The following is a 19,788-nucleotide window of genomic DNA, read 5'->3' on the forward strand; positions in this document are numbered from 1 at the left end:
ATGGCTAATACATGGCAGACGAGACAGCCATCCTGTGTCCTTTTCTAGACAGTTCCCCGAGAAAACTTCTGCATACACATTGGCATAAATGACACATGAGATCTCGCTGCTATCCTGGCTGGTATGCACTGGTGCAGCAGAACTGGTTATCTAAAGACTGAAATGCTTCCATTTTGCTTGTGAATAGCCACATCTTCCAGGAACCCCAAGTGCCCCCTGCCACTCAGCCCCTCCCTCGGAAACCCCCCACTTCCCCATAACCAGCCACTAAAGGATTAACACCTCACATAACAGGTGCTCCAGGATTCTACAAAGTGAGTATCTATTCTGATTCAGCTCTGATAGTGGCTAAATATTTTGAGTATTCCTCACAGCTGTTAATATCAAACCTAAATCTCTCCCACTTTTGTTTAAAACTCATTTTACTGCCCCCTGCCACCCGGGCAATATCCCTTTCCTATCACAAGGCAGTTCCTGTTACAACCTTGTGGGGATTCAGTCAGGCTGGTGGGAAAAATTTTGGTTATAGAGAATAGCCGCAAACCTTCTTGGAAGGCCTGAAGGTTTTTGCAAAAGTCTCAGGATAAGGTTATGGCTGAAGGCAACCTAATCCTTACCTTAAGTAAATAGCTTGAAGTGGGTACAAAGGAAGACAGAGCAGTTTATCTAACTAGCTTGTTTACTCACGTGGTCTTAAGACCAACCTTTGATCATTCTTGGGTGCATGATGGCTCTCTCCGGGGTAGGGCAACCAGGTTAATTACTCACCAATGTGTTTACTCACAACCTCTGTCAATCAATCTTTACTGAATAAACGTGAGTCTCACTGGCAAGTCGAGGCCGTGGCCACTGACTCTCTACAGAACCTTCCTTTGTGTCTATAAGTGGCATGGACACTCAGCTGGACTGGCAAAGCAGAATATCTGTGCATCAGGGAAATTTATTCCTCTGTCATTGGGTCAGGGTCTGTGGGACGGACGCCGCACAACCTCACCCTGCCTCTGCTTTTTTAGAGAAAGGAACAAACAAGGGCTTCCCATCCCTACCATTCCCTACAAAGCCTGGGACACAAACATGACTCCAGCCCACTTGGACATGAGTCTCTACCTAGACTCCTGGCAAATCATAACAGTGGGGTCCCACAAAATGATTTTCTGCTGGGAAATTTTACATATTAAAGCAATTAGTGAAACAACACTGATACAGAGACAATGGTTGAGCAATGCCTGGTGATGAACAATGAATAATCATAGAACTCCCTGCCAGGCTTCAAAATATTTATTATTTTTTAGAAATTCAAATTGTTCTACTGTATATTATATTGGAATCCATCGTTCTCTGAGGTTTTCCATTTACACAATGGGGAAATATCAAAGCAGTTAAAATATGCAATACCTAGTGAATATAACAGCGATGATTAAAATATATTCCATGGCAGGTGTCTTAAAAGAGATGCAAATTATAACAATGAGATAATATTTTTGTCTAGCCAATCAGAAAAATTTCTGTTTCGAGAGCCAACAAGAGTTAAGTGACAGAGATACTTTAGGACATAGTTATTAGAAGTGTCCAGTGATTCAATCTTTCTAGGAACAAATTAACGGAACCTTAACTGGTTCTGTATTGATAATTTTAAAATTCTTTAATTTCAGTAATGGAGTCTATTAAAAGCCAATAATCTGTGATGCAGACATTTCATTAAAAAGATGTTAAACAAGGTATTGGTTTTCATAGCAAAAAATTGGGGAAAATCTCAATTATCAACTAAATCATGATATATCCACAGAATGGAAAACATAGAAGATAAAAATGTTTACAAGTAATCTGAAAGCTTCATGATAAAATGTTAAGCAAATTACAAGCTATCTATAAAATTATATAGTGTGTATTTGTAAATAAGGTATAGGAAAACAGACAAGAGGGAAATAAACCAAAATATTAATAGCAGTTGTCTCTGGATGGTGAGAGTAAAGGTGATTTTCATTTTCTTTATACTGCCCTGATTCTCACAAAATCCTCTAAAATACATATGTATGATTACTTGTATATTAGCTGTGATTATTTTTTAACAGTTCTTAAAGTTCTTATATTTTTGATATATATATACTGACATATTTATATATATACTGACATATTTTTATATATATATATATATAGACATATTTACTGATGAATACAATGATGTCTTGGATTTGCTTTAAAATGATCCAGCAGTGGGTCCATGATAAAAATATTTCTTTTAATGCTGCTAAACAGGAGAGAGACAGAGAGAGAGAGAGAGAGAGAAGAGGGGAGAGGAGGGGAGGGGAGGGGAGAGAGGAGGGGAGGGGAAGGGAGGGGAGAGGAGAAGGGAGGGGAGGGAAGAGAAAAAGAAGAGAGGAGAAGAGAAGAGGAAAAACTAGAATCAATTAACCAAGGCAAAACCGATAGCAAATTTGTTTTTAACTAAAGTGCAAATTTGACCATGAAGGTCTTCACCCAAGGCCTGCCATTTTCAAAATCCCATTCGTGGAAGCCATGCACACACCCTAGCACCAGAACTACAGCAAGCCTACCTTTTTCCACAGCTCCGCAGCTTCTTCACGTGGTTCTGAGTCTACTCACCCAAGTCAGCTAATACTACATTTCCTCAGTCCTACAGATAGCATTAAAACAATTCGCCTGGAAAATATGTCTTTTTCTTTCACCCCTAGGACAGCAGACTAGCAAGACAATATGGATTTCAAATGCCACTCACTCTTCCTGGGCAGGTATTCCTAATTTCAAGAGACAAGATAGAGCAGGAGACATTCAGCCATTTGTGACAACAAAACAGAAATCTGCAAAAAGCTCAATGTTTGATGGTAAGAAATGCCATCCAGAGGAGAATTTGGAAGCTATCAAGACCACTCAAGACTGGCAGCCTTGAGGAACAGGTTAAGAGGAGAGGGAGGCTTAGATTGTGAACTCAATTCTGCTCCTCCGTGAGCCAGCCTTCCCTCTACAGCTCATCTTCAGCCGTGGGGGATGACAACCTGCAGGGGCAGGCACCCAGGACACAAGCCTCTTCTAGACCAGCTCTCCAGTTTGACCCCATATCCCGACCCTCAGACCTGTGGATGAGGCTGTCCCTCCTCTGCATTCCCATGGTCCCATGAATACAATCATACTGGACTTGCATTATGAGTCTCCCCAGCTAGATTCTGAAACAAATTGATCACAGATGCATCCACAAAGCATTTTGGCCCAAGGACAAAGCCAAGAAAGGTATGAAGAATGAACATACATTTGACCTGTGAACAACACACTGCATGGGTCTACCTATATGCAAATTTCTTCTCCCTCTGCCAACCCCTGAGGCAGCAAGACCAACCCTTCCTCTTCCTCCTCCTCCTCAGCCTCCTCAATGTAAAGACAAGGATGAAGACCTTTATGATGACCCCCATCCACTTGAATAGCAAACATATTTTCTTCCTTATGATTTTCCTTATGATCTTCTTCTCTATGGCTTACTTAAGAATCTGCTATATAATACATATAGCATACAAAATTTGTATTAATTAACTGTCTATGTTATTGGTAAGACTTCTGGTCAACAGTGGGCTATAGTTTATGGGAATCAAAAGTTATACATGGATTTTAAACTGCATGGGGGTTAATGCACCTAACTCCTGCATTGTTCAAGGATCAACTGTGTTAATAAACCAATAAATAAATCAATTCCAAGGAAATCTGTGAAAGGGTTTCAGGGGGTCTGTGATCCCCTGAAATTGCACATTATTTTGCCTGCATGTTTATGAACATGCACTCCTCTGGAAGGGTCCATAGCCTTCATTAGATTTTAAAGTGGTCCCCGACTCCCCCAAAATCACCCCAAATTATCTTAAATTCTTTGAGTGAGTTTGTGAGCCAAGCTTCAAGGTGTCAGTGATTTTTGGAAATCACAACTTACATTTTAGAGTGAGTTTATTTTTGTTTTGGCAAAAAAGTCACTGTTAGGGACCAATGGAAACAATTAACCTTTTTCAAGTCAGGGATTATAGTTTAAGAGAAGATCCTTCCTTTTGATATGCCAACTTCAGCAAAAAAATCACAAACAGAAAGAAACTGCCATTCCAATTAATATTTTCCCTCCTGAAATGGGTAACACAGCCACCTCCGTGGAAGGGAACCTGAGTTCGAAGTTCTGCGATGCATTAATGGAGCAAATATTCTTTCTCTGAATGCTCTGTTGTATTATTTAGATTTTTTTACTCTGTACATCAACATCTATTTCAAAATTTGAAAAATGGAGACAATATATATCAATTGCCATCCCATGGAAAGTTACAAAATTTGAATGGAAAGTGAAAGCGTTTGGAAAGCAATTTCAGGTTCATTTTTCTTTTGTGGGGATGTGGGGGAATAGGAGAAGTGAATAAACAACAGAATAGTATCTAGAGCATTTTCTGCCATAAGCAGATGTTCCAAATGCAGGAGAATGCAATTGACAAAAAAGAATGATTTGCCAACTGAAAAACCAGAGAGGAGTCTGGCTGGCTCTTTAGAATACAAACATATTACTACAGTAAGATGTGCAAAACAAGCTGAATATATTTTATTCAGTAATAATGATTAACCTGATACAAGTGCAAAAACACCCCATTTCAAGATCATTGGCAATTATTCTAAACATCGTCTTCTGTAGATGAGCTTCTTAGCCAAAAACATTTTCACTAGTAAATATGACGCCGACTGACCTACTTATGTTTTTATTTATATATGTTTGTGTGAGTTGATATATACATAGGTTGTCTGCTTTTCAAATATCTTCTACCTTCAGGATAATGTAAAGTCTTTTGGGAACTTGAGGTGATGATGCAGGGATTATAAATTCCTCCTCCATGCCAGGCAAATTTATACAGAATTACTCACACACTTGGAAAAAGTGAGGATGTTGGTTTTCAGCCAAATGCTTGGCCTAAAGCACCAAGGCTTGGAGATCTTTTTTTAAAAATCAAGAATTTGAGAGGTACAGAGTGTCTGAATAAGAAAGGGCCTCAGAGGTGACCCAACCCAACCTTGCAAGCCCGATTTTCCACCTAATTACTGAGGGACAGACAGTCACTCTTAGCTCAATCATATCCTGACATATCCTTCCTATTCCATGAATCCTCACAGTCTTCTGTTAGAGACCTAATTGCCGAAGCTTATTCCTTATATCAAGATGAAACTTTACTCCTTATAGTTTCACTCTTGGCCAGGTGCAGTGACTCACGCCTGTAATCCAGCACTTTGGGAGGCCGAAGCGGGTGGATCACCTGAGGTCAGGAGTTCAAGACCAGCCTGGCCAACATGGTGAAACCCCGTCTCTACTAAAAATACAAAGTTAGCTGATGGTGATGGCAGAGGCCTGTAATCCCAGCTACTCAGGAGGCTGAGGCAGGAGAATCACTTGAACCCAGGAGGCAGAGGTTGCAGTGAGCCAAGATCGTGCCATTGAACTCCAGCCTGGGTGACAAGAGCAAAACTCTGTCTCAAATAATAACAATAATAATAATGACAATAATAATTTCACTCTTATTTCTGTCCCCAGAACAACAGTAACAAAATTAAGACTTAACCTTCTACCTTGTAACAGCCCATGGAGTATCTGAACACTTCTCCCATATCCCCTCTGAGATTTCCCTTCTCCAGACTAAACATCCCTAAATACTTCTTCTGAAACTCTTAATATATTTCATTTAGAGTGTATGCAATCCTAAAGGCCCTTTTTCTGCATGCATTGCAATTTTTCAACGTCCATCTTTAGATATTACTCCTCAGAACTAAGTGCAATTCTACATATAATGGTGTTAGTGTTGCTGGAGACATCACCAGTTGTACTACTGAAGCATTACCCCACACCCTTGCTAACAGAAGCAATTTTGCTCAGTGGCAATTACCCATTCTCAGAGAGGAATCCTGGATCTCTATCATTGTTGTTTGAGCAGTGGGAATGTGACCCAGTTCTGGCCACTGAAATGTAAGAGGAAGTCTACTCCAATGAAAGGATAGAGGCCCTAGAAGAAGGCTTATTTTTCTCTCCCTTTTTTTCCTGTTTTGAATGCTAGGAGGTGAAGTTGTGATGGCTGGAACAGAAGCAGCCATATTGTGACTCAGATAAACCAGCAGCTGAGGAAGGCAAAGTAGAAGAATAAGAAGGATCTAAGTCCTCAGTGGGACATTAAGTCACTAAGCTAGATCTGAGGCTCCTTACTAAGCAAAAAACTGAATGTCTTTAATGGTTTAAGACACTGTTGGTCAAATACTCTGTTACCTGCACCTGAAACCACGCCAAACAACAGAAGAGGTATAATGGAGCTATTGCCTCCCTTGATTTAAACATTATATTTCTATAAATGTGGCCTCCACTTTTTATAAGGCCACAACATATGTGGCCTTCACATATATTTCTAGATATGTGGCCTCCACATATCCCCACTTAGGATCTGCTGAGCTTCTGGTCACTACAAAATAAACAAGCAAACAAATAAAAAGTCTGTATTTGAGTACCATGATCTCGAATACTCACAGAAACCATATCATTAACATAAATGTATGAATCACCCTAGATATGGGATAACAGAGTGGGGACAGCTGTAGTGAATTTGAAAATGCATGCTGCCTAAAGACATTAAAATTCAAGCATTTAAAAATGCTGTACTCGTGAAACAAAATGCATCTATGAGCCAGATTCAGCATGCAGTACACCAGTTCATGACCCTTGCAAAAACCATTCCCAAGTAAGTTGGATGTGATAGCTGGAACAGAGGCAGCCACATTATGACTAAGTGAGTTGGAAAGTCTCATATCCCCCTTTCTGCAATAGTGAAAATTCTTATTCAAACTATTGAGAGAGGTTGGTCAAAAGGCACCAACTTCCAGTTGTAAGGTAAATAGGTTCTAGAGACCTAATGTATAGCATGGTGACTGGTGATAGCATGGTGACAATACAAAAATGCATTGTATAAGGGCAATTTGCTAAGATAGTTCATCTTAGGTGATCTCATCACACAATAAAGGTAACCATGTGAGGTAATGGATATGTCAATTAGTTTGATGGTGACAATCATCTCACATTTACATGTATATCAAAATATCATTTGGGGCTGGGGATGGTGGCTTATGCCTGTAATACCAGCACTTTGGGAGGCCAAGGGAAGAGGATTGCTTGAGTCTGGGAGTTCAAGACCAGCCTGGGCAACATGGTGAGACCCTCGTCTCTACCAAAAATTTAAAAATTAGCCAGATGTCATGGTACACACCTGTGTTCCTAGCTACTTGGGAGGCTGAGATGAGAGGATGACCTAAGCCCAGGAGGTTGAGGCTGCAGTGAGCTATGATCATGCCACTGCACTCCAGCCTGGGTGACAGAATGAAACACTGTTTTCTTTAAAAAAAAAAAATTGTGTTGTACACCTTTAATATATACAATTTTTCTCTGTCAATTAACCTCATTAAAGCTGAGTGCAGTATGGGGGGAACCTCCAGTGCAGTCTTTAGAGTGGCTCCATCATTTCAATCTGAAGTTTTGAATTTTAATTCCATCATCCAACATCTTAATCCTTTTAGTCACGACGACGAAAATATGAACATAAAAATCTGTTTTTGTCTTGAATCTGAGCCCCTTCCCTAAACCAAATGGATTCGTAGTCATTAACTTGAAAGGGTAATAAAGTAAGAGCAAAAGAATAAGAACCCAAAGCCCTAGGTTCTAGTTACGGCTTTGAACAATGCACAAATTACTGCAACCCCCAGATCCTTTATTTCCTCATCTGAAAATAGAGATTCTTTAAACAAATACCTTTGGAGCTGCCAGGTTCCCCAGGCTATCACTGAGTTATTAATCCTTGGCAGAGATAAAATGAGAAACTATATATGTCCACACTCTAAATCCCTAAGCCCCGTGCAAACATATGGTCCAGTTGGTGGAGTCATTTAATGCAAAGGTCAATGAGATAGTCTTCTCCTGCGATCACTTTCACGCTGGCCACGTTTAGCTTCGGTTTGCCAGGATAAAGCTCTCAGCAAGTCCTACAAAGGCAAAGGAAGCTTCTGGTTGTCCCAGTTAAGAAAATACAAATCATTTCATGTTAGACCCTCCACTTCTGACAGTTCTGTGGGATTCACTCCCAGTTTCTTGCAGAGCATGCCCTCATGTAACCACGTCATCCTTAATCACTCTTTCTGGTTATTAAAAAGTACATGTACACTGGAGAAAAATAAAAACTAAAAAATGCAGATACAATAACAATAGCATTCCTGTAATAAGCACTTATTATAAGGTAGGCACTGAGACACGGACTAATATCCATGATGTCATTTAAATCTCACAACTTTATAAAGTGGATGCTATTATTGTTCCCATTTTAGAGATGAAAACATTGAGGCTCAAGATATTAAGAACTTCCCCATGATCACCCAGCCAGTAAGAGGTGGAATCCCTGAATTTAAACGCAGGCAATCTAACTCAAAGTATAATATGTTAACCACTTGATAATGATATTCTTTAAAAGATTAAAGCAGCCATGAGTCTACCACTCCAAAGATAACTGCTATCCATATTTTGGTATGTTTGTTGCCAGTCTTTCCTTGATGGGGCACAAAATTTTCAGAGCTGGAAGAGATCTTAGTGATATTTTTGTCCCAAATCCTCATTTTGCAGGAGAACCAGAGGTTCAGACAGGTGAAGGGCCTTTTCTAAGGTCACACAGGTATTTTTGGAAATTGAATTTCATTCTTCAGACTCTTTGCCCAAGGTTTTCTTGGATCTTCCAACTCAAGTTGATTCATCATGGCTGCCTGCAGTACTGTGTTGAGAAGGCCTTAAGGCCAGTGGGCTCAACAGGGCCAGGTGTTATACGAGATTAATGACGGCAGCAGTGAACATGGCATCCATGGTTGCATACATGCCATAGATCTGCCGTCTTATCCAGGAACAGCCCCTGGAAGAGCTACTTCCCTCACCTATATCATAGGCCTCACAGCCTAGTGCCTTCAGGACACTGTGTATGTAACATAAATGAGTGAAGTGAAGTGAAGTGAAGTGATTGTTGGGAATTTAAGAAAGGAGGGGCACCTGTCCTGTCCCAGGATGGCAGTGGGAGGGCAGGGATCGTGGCAGGTGGGGTTGGGGGATGAGATTCATCTCCAGCCAACTGTTGCCGTAGGGGAAATCGGGGCCAGTGTGGCCAGGCCTTCTGACTGTTTCAATGCAGCATGAAGTTTGGATTTTATTTTCCAAGGGACGTCTTCCAACTTTAAAACATTGGCAAAGAATTAGAAGTTGAAAGATCAAGGGTGGGGGATGCAGGACAAACAAAAGACACCAATTAACAACCTTATAATGTCTCATTTATGTGATGACTTATCAGAGGCTACCAACTCTCTATTACAAACCAGAGATTCAATTCCTGTTTCTCTTCTGCACAGCCCTCTTTCTCTCTCTTTCCCCACTCACTCTGCCTACAGTAGCATTTTCCATCTGACGCTATGAGAAAGAAGATAAACACCGCTGCAAACCCACCAGACCACAGCTCTTAAGGGCCCAAACGATTACCAGCAACCCCTGAGGGCTACTTGGAGTGTGAGTCACGCTACCGGGAGGATGCCTGTTGGTCTCTGATGACTTATGTGAGGAGGTGTTGATGATTGCATCTGACATGCTTCATGGAAAAGACTAAAGATAGGTCTCCCCACTCTCCCAGGAACTACCTGATGCCTCTTTAGCAGGAGCTGAGTGGGCTCCACCAACATTCTGATCTGTGCGTCTGCCCTTTTCGAGAGCTTTCGGTGTTTAATGGGAAGGCCCGTCACTCGCATCCAAACTCTGGAGCTGCCAGGTTACAAGAGCACCAACTTCCACCTCCTGCTGACGAGCTGTTACTCAGCAGTTCTCTACAGGCCTTTTGTATGTAACCCCCCAATTTATGCTAATCCTCAGGATGGCTGGTAATTATCTGCCCACTAGAGAGAAAAGAAAAATTGGCAAACACCTATGAAATCAGTCAGCATTGAGGGAACAAACACTGCACAAATGCCCTGAACCATATTGTGATATGTTCATCCGGAAGCTCCAACAAGCTGGCATCGGAGTCAATGACTAGATTCATTCAATCAACAAACATTTACCGTGTAACAAACGCAAATGGCAGGACAAGGGCAAGGTACTGAAAAGGATGCCCCTATGGAGAATAAATGAATCTTATTAACGGTGGAAAAAGAGAGAAATTGTTAAAATAATTGTGGTATGAACTGAACGCTCTGCAGCCATTGAAAATCAAGTTTAAGAAGTCTATGTAGTGATAAAGGAAAATTCCAAGAATACATAATGAAGTTTAAAAAAATACATAAAAGCAGGTTGTGAAATAAAACTGGGTCAAAATCCGAGTGAACACACTCAGTAACCTTCCTTTTCTGCTCCTAAGACATAGAATTTATAAAGAAATCTTTAGTTATTTTTAAATTTACATAGTATTGCTTGGAAATAAGAAAACGGAATCACAGATTAAAAATAGAGAGTAATCCCTAAAAATAAATGAACTGAAAGACGGGACTCTAGGGTTTCAAGCAGGAATCAAAGCCACATAATCCATGGATGATAGATCCAATATGAGCCGTGAGAACAGAGGCATCAATGTCCATCCAGGGAAAAAGGGGAAGAACTGGACCTAGAATCAGGCTGCTAGCTGTGGATGGTGCTGGAACATCCGCACCATCCACCAATAGTCACAGCCAAAAAGCAGGACCCTATCTGTGTCAAGGAGCCAAAATGAAGTCACCTACATGAGATGGACTCCTAAGCCTGTACCACAGGCCATGTAGAATGGGAAGAGAGTACAAACCTGAGCTGCTGACATGGGCTCTGGCTTAAAACACACACCCTCACAAATATAGGGCATAAGAAATCATAAAGTTGCCTTGAAAATAAGTTCACAAACAAAAATTAAAGAACATATGTGAACATCCAACTAACTGACTTTACAAATGAAGGACTTCACAACTGAAGAAAGAAAGATGCTAGAGCAATCAGAGAAGAACTTTATAATATATATTTTTTAATCTTTGAAGGGACAGGGGAGGGAGTTACATGCACAAAGTGAGAAGAGTTTTTCATTATTTATAACACAAAAAAACAGGGAGGTGTAAAGAGGGACCAATTATTATCTTGGAAATAAAGTATATCCTTGTTGAAATCCATAACTCAACAGATAGTCAAAATAATAGACCATCCATGCTGTTTCTTTCTAAAATAAAATATTAGACCAGACACAAATGAAATGATGTAGTTAACTGGAGTACAGAATTGAAGAAACCTTCCCAAACACAGTACAAACAGAGAACTGGAAAAAAAAAAAAAAAAAGAAAACAACTTAAGATACATGGAGAATTGGTCGAGAAATTACATATATATATATATAACAGTCATGTGCTACACAAGGAGGTTTAGGTCAACAATGGACCACAAGTACACAATGCTGGTCCCATAAGATTATATTCTAAGTTTTTGCTGTACCTTTTCTGTGCTTAGATATGTTTAGATACACAAATACTTACCATTGTATTACAGTTGCTTACAATATTTAGTATAGCATTCATACAGTAGAGTATGCTGTAGAAGCTTGTAGCCTAGGAGCAACAGGCTATAGCACATAGCCTAGGTGTGTAACAGACTATACCATCTAAGTTTGTGTAAGTGCACTCTGTGATGTTCACACGATTAAATCACCTAATGATCCATTTCTCAGAACGTGTCCCATCATGAAGCAACGCATGACTATACATATGCATTTATATTCAGAAGGAGAGAATAGAAAGAATGATGGAAAGAAAGAATCCAACAGATAGTGGCTGAGATTTTTCCAGAATTAAAGAAAATCTTGAATCCTCTAAGAAAGTCCACAGAGGGCAAAGCACAATAAGAAAAACCATATATGCTATAAAATCCTGAGCATGCGACTAAATAGATAAAAGGAAATACACCAAAGTGTCAGTAATGTTTACCCATGGTGATAGGATTTGGACAGAGATTTTTATCTTCTTTAAATTTTAATGTATTTCCTAAGTGCTCTACAATGAAAAGACATTATTTTTATATGTCTGCGGAGGAGAGAAGCATTTGTTATGTCAAATACACAAAAACAGATAAACACAGTTTTTTTTAAAATCTGCCCTCACACGACTTACACTCTGGCAGAAGACATGAGGCTTGCATAGGAATAACATAGAAAATAAAACACAAGTGATAACTGGCATGGATGGATATAGCTAAAATCTGAGCCTCGTCTTTTCCTGCATGGAGCAATTAGGAATATGGGGAGAAGTGGTAGGGGGTGAGAGGGTTAAGGACACTGAGCAGAACTGTAAAGATCTAGCCCACATGCTGGGCTTACCAGGGACTATTACTGCAGCTGGAGTGTATTTCACTTAGACAGGGTCAAAATGGCCAAGCCAAGATAAGATTAGAACTTCATCTACATCGAGCATTATTTTCACATCTTATTTATTTATTTTAATTTTCTTTTTCTTTTCTTTTTTTTTTTTTTTTTGAGACAAAGTCTCACTCTGTCACCCAGGCTGGAGTGCAGTGGCATGATCTTGGCTTGCTGCAACCTCCACCTCCCAGGTTCATGCAGTTCTCCCTGCCTCAGCCTCCTGAGTAGCTGGGATTACAGGGGACTGCCACCACATCCAGCAAATTTTTGTATTTTTGTAGATGGGGTTTCAGCATGTTGGCCAGGCTGGTCTTGAACTCCTGATCTCAGGTGATCCGCCCACCTCGGCCTCCCAAAGTGGTATGATTACAGGCATGAACCACCTCACCCAGCCTTATTTTCACCTCTAATTTAGTTATATTGCAAGACTACCCAATGATGCAAGCAAAACATTAACACCTCCATTGTAAATTAAATTAACACCACAAAAATCTGCCACATTTGCATGACATTTCAATTGTTATAAGGCTTTGTTATTTTCTTCAAGGGTCAAATAGACAGAGAGAAGGAAAATGTGGCACATATACACCATGGAATACTATGCAGCCATAAAAAAAGATGAGTTCACGTCCTTTGTAGGGACATGGATGAAGCTGGAAACCATCATTCTCAGCAAACTAACGCAAGGACAAAAAACCAAACACCACATGTTCTCACTCATAGGTGGGAATTGAACAATGAGAACACTTGGACACAGGAAGGGGAACATCACACACCGGGGCCTGTCATGGGGTGGGGGGAGGGGGGAGGGATAGCACTAGGAGATATACCTAATGTAAATGACAAGTTAATGGGTGCAGCACACCAACATGGCACATGTATACATATGTAACAAACCTGCACGTTGTGCACATATACCCTAGAACTTAAAGTAAAATTAAAAATAAAAATAAAAAAAGTTAAAAAAAAATGTGTGTGTGTGTGTGTGTTCATTTTAACTGATAACCAAATTGACTACTAGTCTTACTGGCAGGGGCACTATCATGTTGCCAATTTAGAAGTAAATATAACACAGGTGTGTTCTGTGTGACTTTACCAAATCAACATCATTTTAACAGGAGGCAGAGGCCTTGTCAATCTAGGGAGGTTGAGGCTGTAGTCATAATAACATTTGCAAACGAAGCAAGGCAGAGTTTTAAGCAATGCACCGTGACTGTTTCTTTGGAGACAAATAAACTCAATGCTCAGCTCTAAATGAAACACGTGGCAGAAGCACAAGCCATCTATATATGTTACTAATGGAAGGAAGGGCTGTTCACATCTCAGACAATCTCCTTTCTAAATACATCCCCAGTTTCTCAAAATACCACCTTTTAAACCAACTCCTCTCAATATCATCCAACTCCTCTCAATATCACCGTTCCACATGGGGACCAGACATATACCCCGATGTTACCTCCACTGAGCTCTTTGCTTCCCTGCCACCTTGCCTCATCTCCCTACAGTTCCACCAGAATCACAGAGAGGGGCCAATCTCTCCAAGACCAACTCTGAAAGTCCCAACAACAATCAGGAGTATCGAATCCCCTTCCCCATTTTTGAATCAATGGACCCTTTCATTCTTTTTCTCTCCAACCCGTCTTAAATCTCTATTCTTGATTTCTCTGGAAATGTCTTTTCTCATCTTCCTCTTGCCCTTTCCTGATTCCTTTTCTCTTCTTACTCTTAAGTGAGGTCACATTTTGGTCCACATCCCCAAAAGGCAGTTTCATCCCAAAGGAGAGAAGAATGTTTCCACCCATACTCCCCGGACTTCTCAAAACTTTCTTTCTAATGCCCCCTTCAAGGGAAGAACAGTTGCTGGTCTAGTTGGTCAGAGCCTGCCATTCACTGGGTCAAGATTCACTAGCAGGAAGGGTCACTGCCTATCAAGGGGGTTCCATTCCATGACCCTACACTCTTCCGGCTTCTCTCTGCCTACAGTTGGATGAATGAGCCACATGAGAGCCTGAGCCACACACCTATCGGCTGAGACTTAGAAGTAAGAGCGGAAGCCTACCCAGAACCTCCCAGTCTCACACCACCTTTTCCAATTCAGCTTTTCCCAGATTTCTCCATTGGGTTGTGCCAAACCCTCATGGATCCAGAAATTTCACTTTCGGTATGGTTACTGTTTCTTGTCTATCGCTCCTTTAGAAAAACTCAAGAAGGAAGAAGGGATCCGTGGTAATATTTAAATCCCAAAATCACACTCCAAGGCCTGGCTGGAAACTGGCTGTTCTTCTCCCTCAATGCCTTCATTAGAAGACCGGCCCCTCCCATACAAAAGCCCTATAGGCTGTGATTCATCATAGCTCTCCATGCTCAGGCCCTCCCACAAAATGAAACTGATCCCTTGTCCCTCCTGAAGATGGATGACATCATTAAAGTACGGGCTTCATTTAGTGGAATGGAAGATCACAGCTTGGGATCAGAAATTCAGCTACCTAGCTACATCACCCACTATGTGGTCTTGGCAAACTCCCTTAACTCCCCTATGGCTCAGTCACTTCATCTGAAAGTTACACCATGCTCCAAGAAACCCTAAGATTCTCTCCAGTTCTGAAATTTTCACTGGTGGCAGAGCATGGCTAGTCCCTACTCTCTTCTTCCCAGACAGGAGCCCCCCCAAAACTGAGAAGTGACTGGGAAAATGCTCAACCACACACAGGAATTCTGCTAGGCTGCAAATCATTTAAAATGAATGTTTAATAAGACACTGCATCAATTGTGTGCTTCAGCTGAATGTGCTGCAGCCCAGGAGACCTGAAAGAATTAATACGGTTCCCAAAGGAGCTGGTGGGCATTGCTGAAACAGAAGCAAAAGCTGATGTGATGAATATAAAAGTGCTTTGAGAGCATCAAAAGGAAAGTGCTACAGTGAATGTCTGCTCACTCCACTAGAATATCTCCTGCCATCTAAGGAACACTGTCCAAGAAGGTCTCAGGGCTAGAGACCATGGCACACAAGTACACTTACTCTTTCCTCCCCTTCTGAACTCCCAATCTTTTCTCAGGACTTAGAGGACAGTACACACACAACTCCAATCTTTCCCTTTTTTCTCATTCCTCACTTTACTTCTTCATTCCAGCCTTCTTCCTTCCCTCCACTTCTGTGTAACTCCCAAACCAGGCTGTCATAACATCTCCTTCAAATCTTCAAATCTCTCTCCCTTCTTCTCCAAACCAAAGCTCCCAGGCTGTCCACAAAAAAAGACCCTCCCTCTCATTCGAAGCCAACAGATTTTTTTACACTCTTTCTTGCATTTTGAGACTCTCCAACTTTAGTACCAAGATCCATCTTTGTTCAGGGGCCAACTCCTTCATCTGAGAGCCTTGGAGCCCCAGACAAAGAACATGTAAGGAAAATGCCAGGCCCTCCATGCTCTGGGTTTGGAGTTTATTCTCTCCACTCCCACCCACTCCCCTTGAGGAACGGGTCTCTCCTCCGCTCCTCTAGCCCAGAGCTTCTCAAACTCCCCACCTCTGTTCCTCCAACTGCAGAGTCAGAGGAAGCATGACATTTTTTCTGCCCTTTTGTGCTTTACCTAAAAACTTTGCATTTTCTTCCAGAACCTACCCACATTTAATAATTTTTAGAAATAGTTTTAGTCACTTACCATAAGAGGAAAAAATGGACATTTTCCCACAAAACAATCAGGTAAAACTGGCATTGTGGAAATAGGAAGCATATGTCTCCAGTGCTCCTGGGCCCACCTCTGTGCCCCATGGTACTCGTAAATCTCCAAACATGCCACCACCACCACCCCATAGCCTACTTCTCAGTTTTCTGAGCTCTTCCTGGCACACGCACAACAAAGTGCTCCTGCGTACACCATTTTCAGAAACAAGGCAAAAGGCATTTCCATTCATTTCTGGGTTGGAGAGGCAAGACCTGGTTCTCACCAGGGCCAGTGGCCACGGCCCTCCCACCCCCACCCTCACTTCACATCAAGACAGATTCTAGGGGCGTCGGAAGACCTGCAGCAGCTGCCATGCAGCTGGTGGCTTCCCAGGTCCTGGCAGGGCATCAGCTTCCGGCCTTACCTTGTCAGCCATGATCATAGATGCGCCCCCATGAATGCCCAAGATGGGGACGAAGGTATGGGAGGAGATAAAATCCAGCATCTGGGCTACAGCCTCCTGGTCCGTGTCGTCCCCAAACACGAGGCCGTGGATGCGTGCCCCGGACATGAGGTCGCACACGTGCGTGATGAGGCTCTTGGGGTCGGTGCGGTTCATCAGCAGAGCTACCACGTTCACGTCCAGGGGCAGCCCCGCCGCCTGCTCGGGGCCCCACAGGGTTCGAAGTTCGCGCTCTGTCACGTCGTGGCTGTGACCCAGCATCACCGCAATATTCAGCGCGGGGGGACCCTTCTCCGCCGCCGCGCTCGGCGCCGGACCGCGCCAGACCAGAAGGGCCGGCAGCACCAGCAGGGTCCAATAGCCCACTCTGCCCATAGTCGCCACTGACGGTCCCTGCAAGGTGAAGAGTGAGAGGCAGGGCCGCGATGAGCAAGGCGACCAGAAGAAAGGGATTACCGACTTGGCCCCCTGATCTAGGAACCAGGCATGGAGCTCAGCAGCAGGATAGGCTGCTGGGATCACGGACTCCATTCCCAATCCCCGACGCCATCCACATCCCTCGATCCATCTCTAACTCTATCTACAACTCCAATCCGAGCTAATTCTCCATCCCCCAGCCCATTCTCGCATCCAGCCTCCTCATCCCCTGTCTCCAGGCACTTCCCCATCCCCAACTCTGTCCATATCCCCCACCGCATTCCCCAAGTTCGCTGCGGGCCACAGACCCCAAGCGCCACGCGCGTTCTGTACCCCACCAAGCTCGTAGGTGCACAGAATAAACCCTCCATCCAACCCTTCCCACCTGGGATAGAGATGACCAAGTTCTCCACCCCGCCCCCTGCTGGCGCGGAGCGAACTACAGACCCGGCAGGGCGTGCGGAGGCGACACCCAGACCCCGCGTCCCCGCTTGAGAGCTGAACTAGTTGACTGACCCCGCCCCCTGCGAGCCCGTCGTGTGCACCACACACTTTGCTCTACGCCCAGCCCCAACTACAGACCCGGCTCCTCTCAGGCAGAGTACACCCCAAGTGCTTGGGAGTGAGGACGCTGCCTGGTGGGCCCAGGCTCCGCTGTGCCTGGGGGAACTTGGGGCTCGCCCCACCTCGAGCCAAGGGGCCGTGGAGAGTCCTTCACTCAACTGCAAGTGGGCCCAGGACCCACCCCTACACGCGCGCGTGCACACACACACGCACACACACATGTTCACACACACACACCCTCTCTCACGCGCGCCGTGTGCAATGCTGAATTCTGGAGAGTAGGCGTATCCCCCCGCGGGCCAGCGCGTAGGAGCTGGCAAAGAACGTGCGTAGGGGGAAAGGTAGGCTCCCAAGAAGCTCCCAGACGGACGTGGACTGTACAGCCCCTCCCTAGCCTTTCTACTGCGGGCGCTGTTGCCAAGTCTTAGGTGCACGTGGGCAGTGGGCCGCACACGCTCATAGGCACGCGCGCTTTTCTGCGCACCTCCTCAGACTGCTGTAGCGATGCCCACGGCCAGCCGGAGTCCTCACATGTCCTCAGGTGGTGCACACGCATGAACGGCGGCAGGTGCACAGCCCTGCGTACCTGCAAATACCAGCGCGGTGGTGCACGCGTGCCCTGACGCGCGCGTCTCGGGACGGACGCTGCTGGAGCCGGGGGAAGTTGAGGCGAACTCCAAGAGGCCTCGGCGTTCCTGGGTAAGCGCCGCGAAGCGCGGAGCCGCAGCGCCCCCTGGTGCCCCTCCTGCACTTCGCCGCTGGTCTCCCTCCCGCTTTCTCTCTCCCTCTCTAGCCTGCTCCCTCTCCCGCTCTCCCTCCGGTCGAGTCTCCCTCCTCCCCGGTCCACGGAGCCCTGATCTCCCGCTGGGACGTACCTGTAGCCAGAGAAGGTCGAGGATGCAGTGGGGCGCGCTGCGCGCACGAGCATCTCGGCCGCCTCAGCAGCCACCGGGTTTAGCGGGTTCCCGCATGCTGCGGCCCCCGCGCGCTCCCCTGGCTGTCCCGCGCTGTCCGCATCGCCCCCACGGGGGGCGGCTATCCCAGCCGGAGGCTCTGCAGCAGGGCTCTAACGGGGCGGAGGAGAGAAGGAGAGGCAGGGTCAGCCCACCAGCGAGGGGAGGGAGGGTTGAGGGGAAGGCTGCAGTCTGCAGTGCTCACAAGCACCCCTGTGCCCAGGGGGGCTAGACAAGAGGGGGGAAGCTGAAGCCCGGTGCCCACGACGCCCCCAGTGCGGATCCTCAGCCCCTGTGGCTGATAGCGGGAGCTCCACTCCAGGGTGCACTGGAGAATGGGAGCCCTAGGTTGGCCACCCACGAGAAGCTAACTGGGCACCTCCACCCGCACCCCCTACCACCTCCCCAGCGCCGGCTGCTGGGAGTTGTGCGACCGGGAGCTGCTGAGCGAGGGGGTAGGGAGAGAAAGAGGAGGTAACGAGGGTGGGGGGGCGCTGGCTGAGTTTGTGACGAGCCAGCAGTAGGAGAGGGGGAGGGAAGGACGCGGGCTCCCGCGGTCCCGGCTCCCCGAGGGAGGAGGATCTTTCCCACGCAGCGACCCTCTTGTGATCCTGCCGCTTCCTCCCTCTTCAGGCCTCCCACCTCCCCCTTCCCAAGGGGGCCTCCCAGGCCCGGCGTCCCGCGCTAGCACTCACCGCAGCCTCTCTCCACATAGTTCTCAGCAGTGGCCGCTCCTGGTCATCTCCAGGGCTGATGGCTGCGGCCGCGATTCTCAGCGCTCACCCGGTCCCATGATCCGGCCAAGCCCTAGGAGCTCCCCTCCAAGATCCCTAGCTCCGCTTCCTGCCCCACTCCGGACGGCAACTGCCCGGTCCTCTGAGTGCGCCGGAGCACCCTCTCCGCAACCCAGCTCCGGGCTGGTGTGTTTGAGGGCGAGTGTGTGTGTGAGTGTGGGAGCGCGCGCGCGTGTGGTCGGGGATCCCCGCGGTCCCCGGCCGAAAGAGGCGCGGGCGGGGAAAGGCAGCTCCTTCCGAGCTCTTCGCTGCTGGGCCAGCTCCGCGCCGGGCGTTCGGCTCCCCACTTCCCAGCGGGAGTCCGGAGAGCGCCTGGACACCCTGGTTCACAGCACTGGCAAAGCCGGGTTCCCGGGTCGTGTTTCTGCTGCGGTCGCCTCCGAGGAAGAGGAGAAGGAAGGTAGGGGCGCCCTCCACACCAACTTAGGGACTTGTTCTCAGCCGGCGAGACGCAGTAGCCCCCGCGCAAGCCCAAGAGGCTTCGGGCTCCAGCGGGCGAAA

The 19,788-nt window shown here is 45.4% G+C and overlaps 1 protein-coding gene across 3 annotated transcripts in view; it reads right to left on the reverse strand.

The window, feature by feature from the left end:
- GRIN2A (glutamate ionotropic receptor NMDA type subunit 2A) overlaps positions 1-19,323 on the reverse strand; it is a 429,030-nt gene extending 409,707 nt beyond the window's left edge. Inside the window, exons 1-3 of one of the 3 annotated variants that reach the window (XM_054452862.2) lie at positions 19,189-19,323; positions 18,416-18,606; positions 16,521-16,952 (exon numbers count right to left, since the gene is read on the reverse strand). In XM_054452862.2, coding sequence (XP_054308837.1) covers positions 16,521-16,934 — 414 coding nt within the window. In that variant the 5' untranslated portion in view covers positions 16,935-16,952; positions 18,416-18,606; positions 19,189-19,323. Of the gene's footprint in view, positions 1-16,520; positions 16,953-18,024; positions 18,302-18,415; positions 18,607-19,188 lie in introns of those variants that run through there. The other 2 variants (XM_054452861.2, XM_054452863.2) reach the window with 2 other exon arrangements.
- Positions 19,324-19,788: the final 465 nt, after the last annotated feature.

This window comes from Pongo pygmaeus, chromosome 18 (genome assembly GCF_028885625.2).
Source record: "Pongo pygmaeus isolate AG05252 chromosome 18, NHGRI_mPonPyg2-v2.0_pri, whole genome shotgun sequence".
In the NCBI taxonomy this organism is placed as follows: domain Eukaryota; kingdom Metazoa; phylum Chordata; class Mammalia; order Primates; family Hominidae; genus Pongo; species Pongo pygmaeus.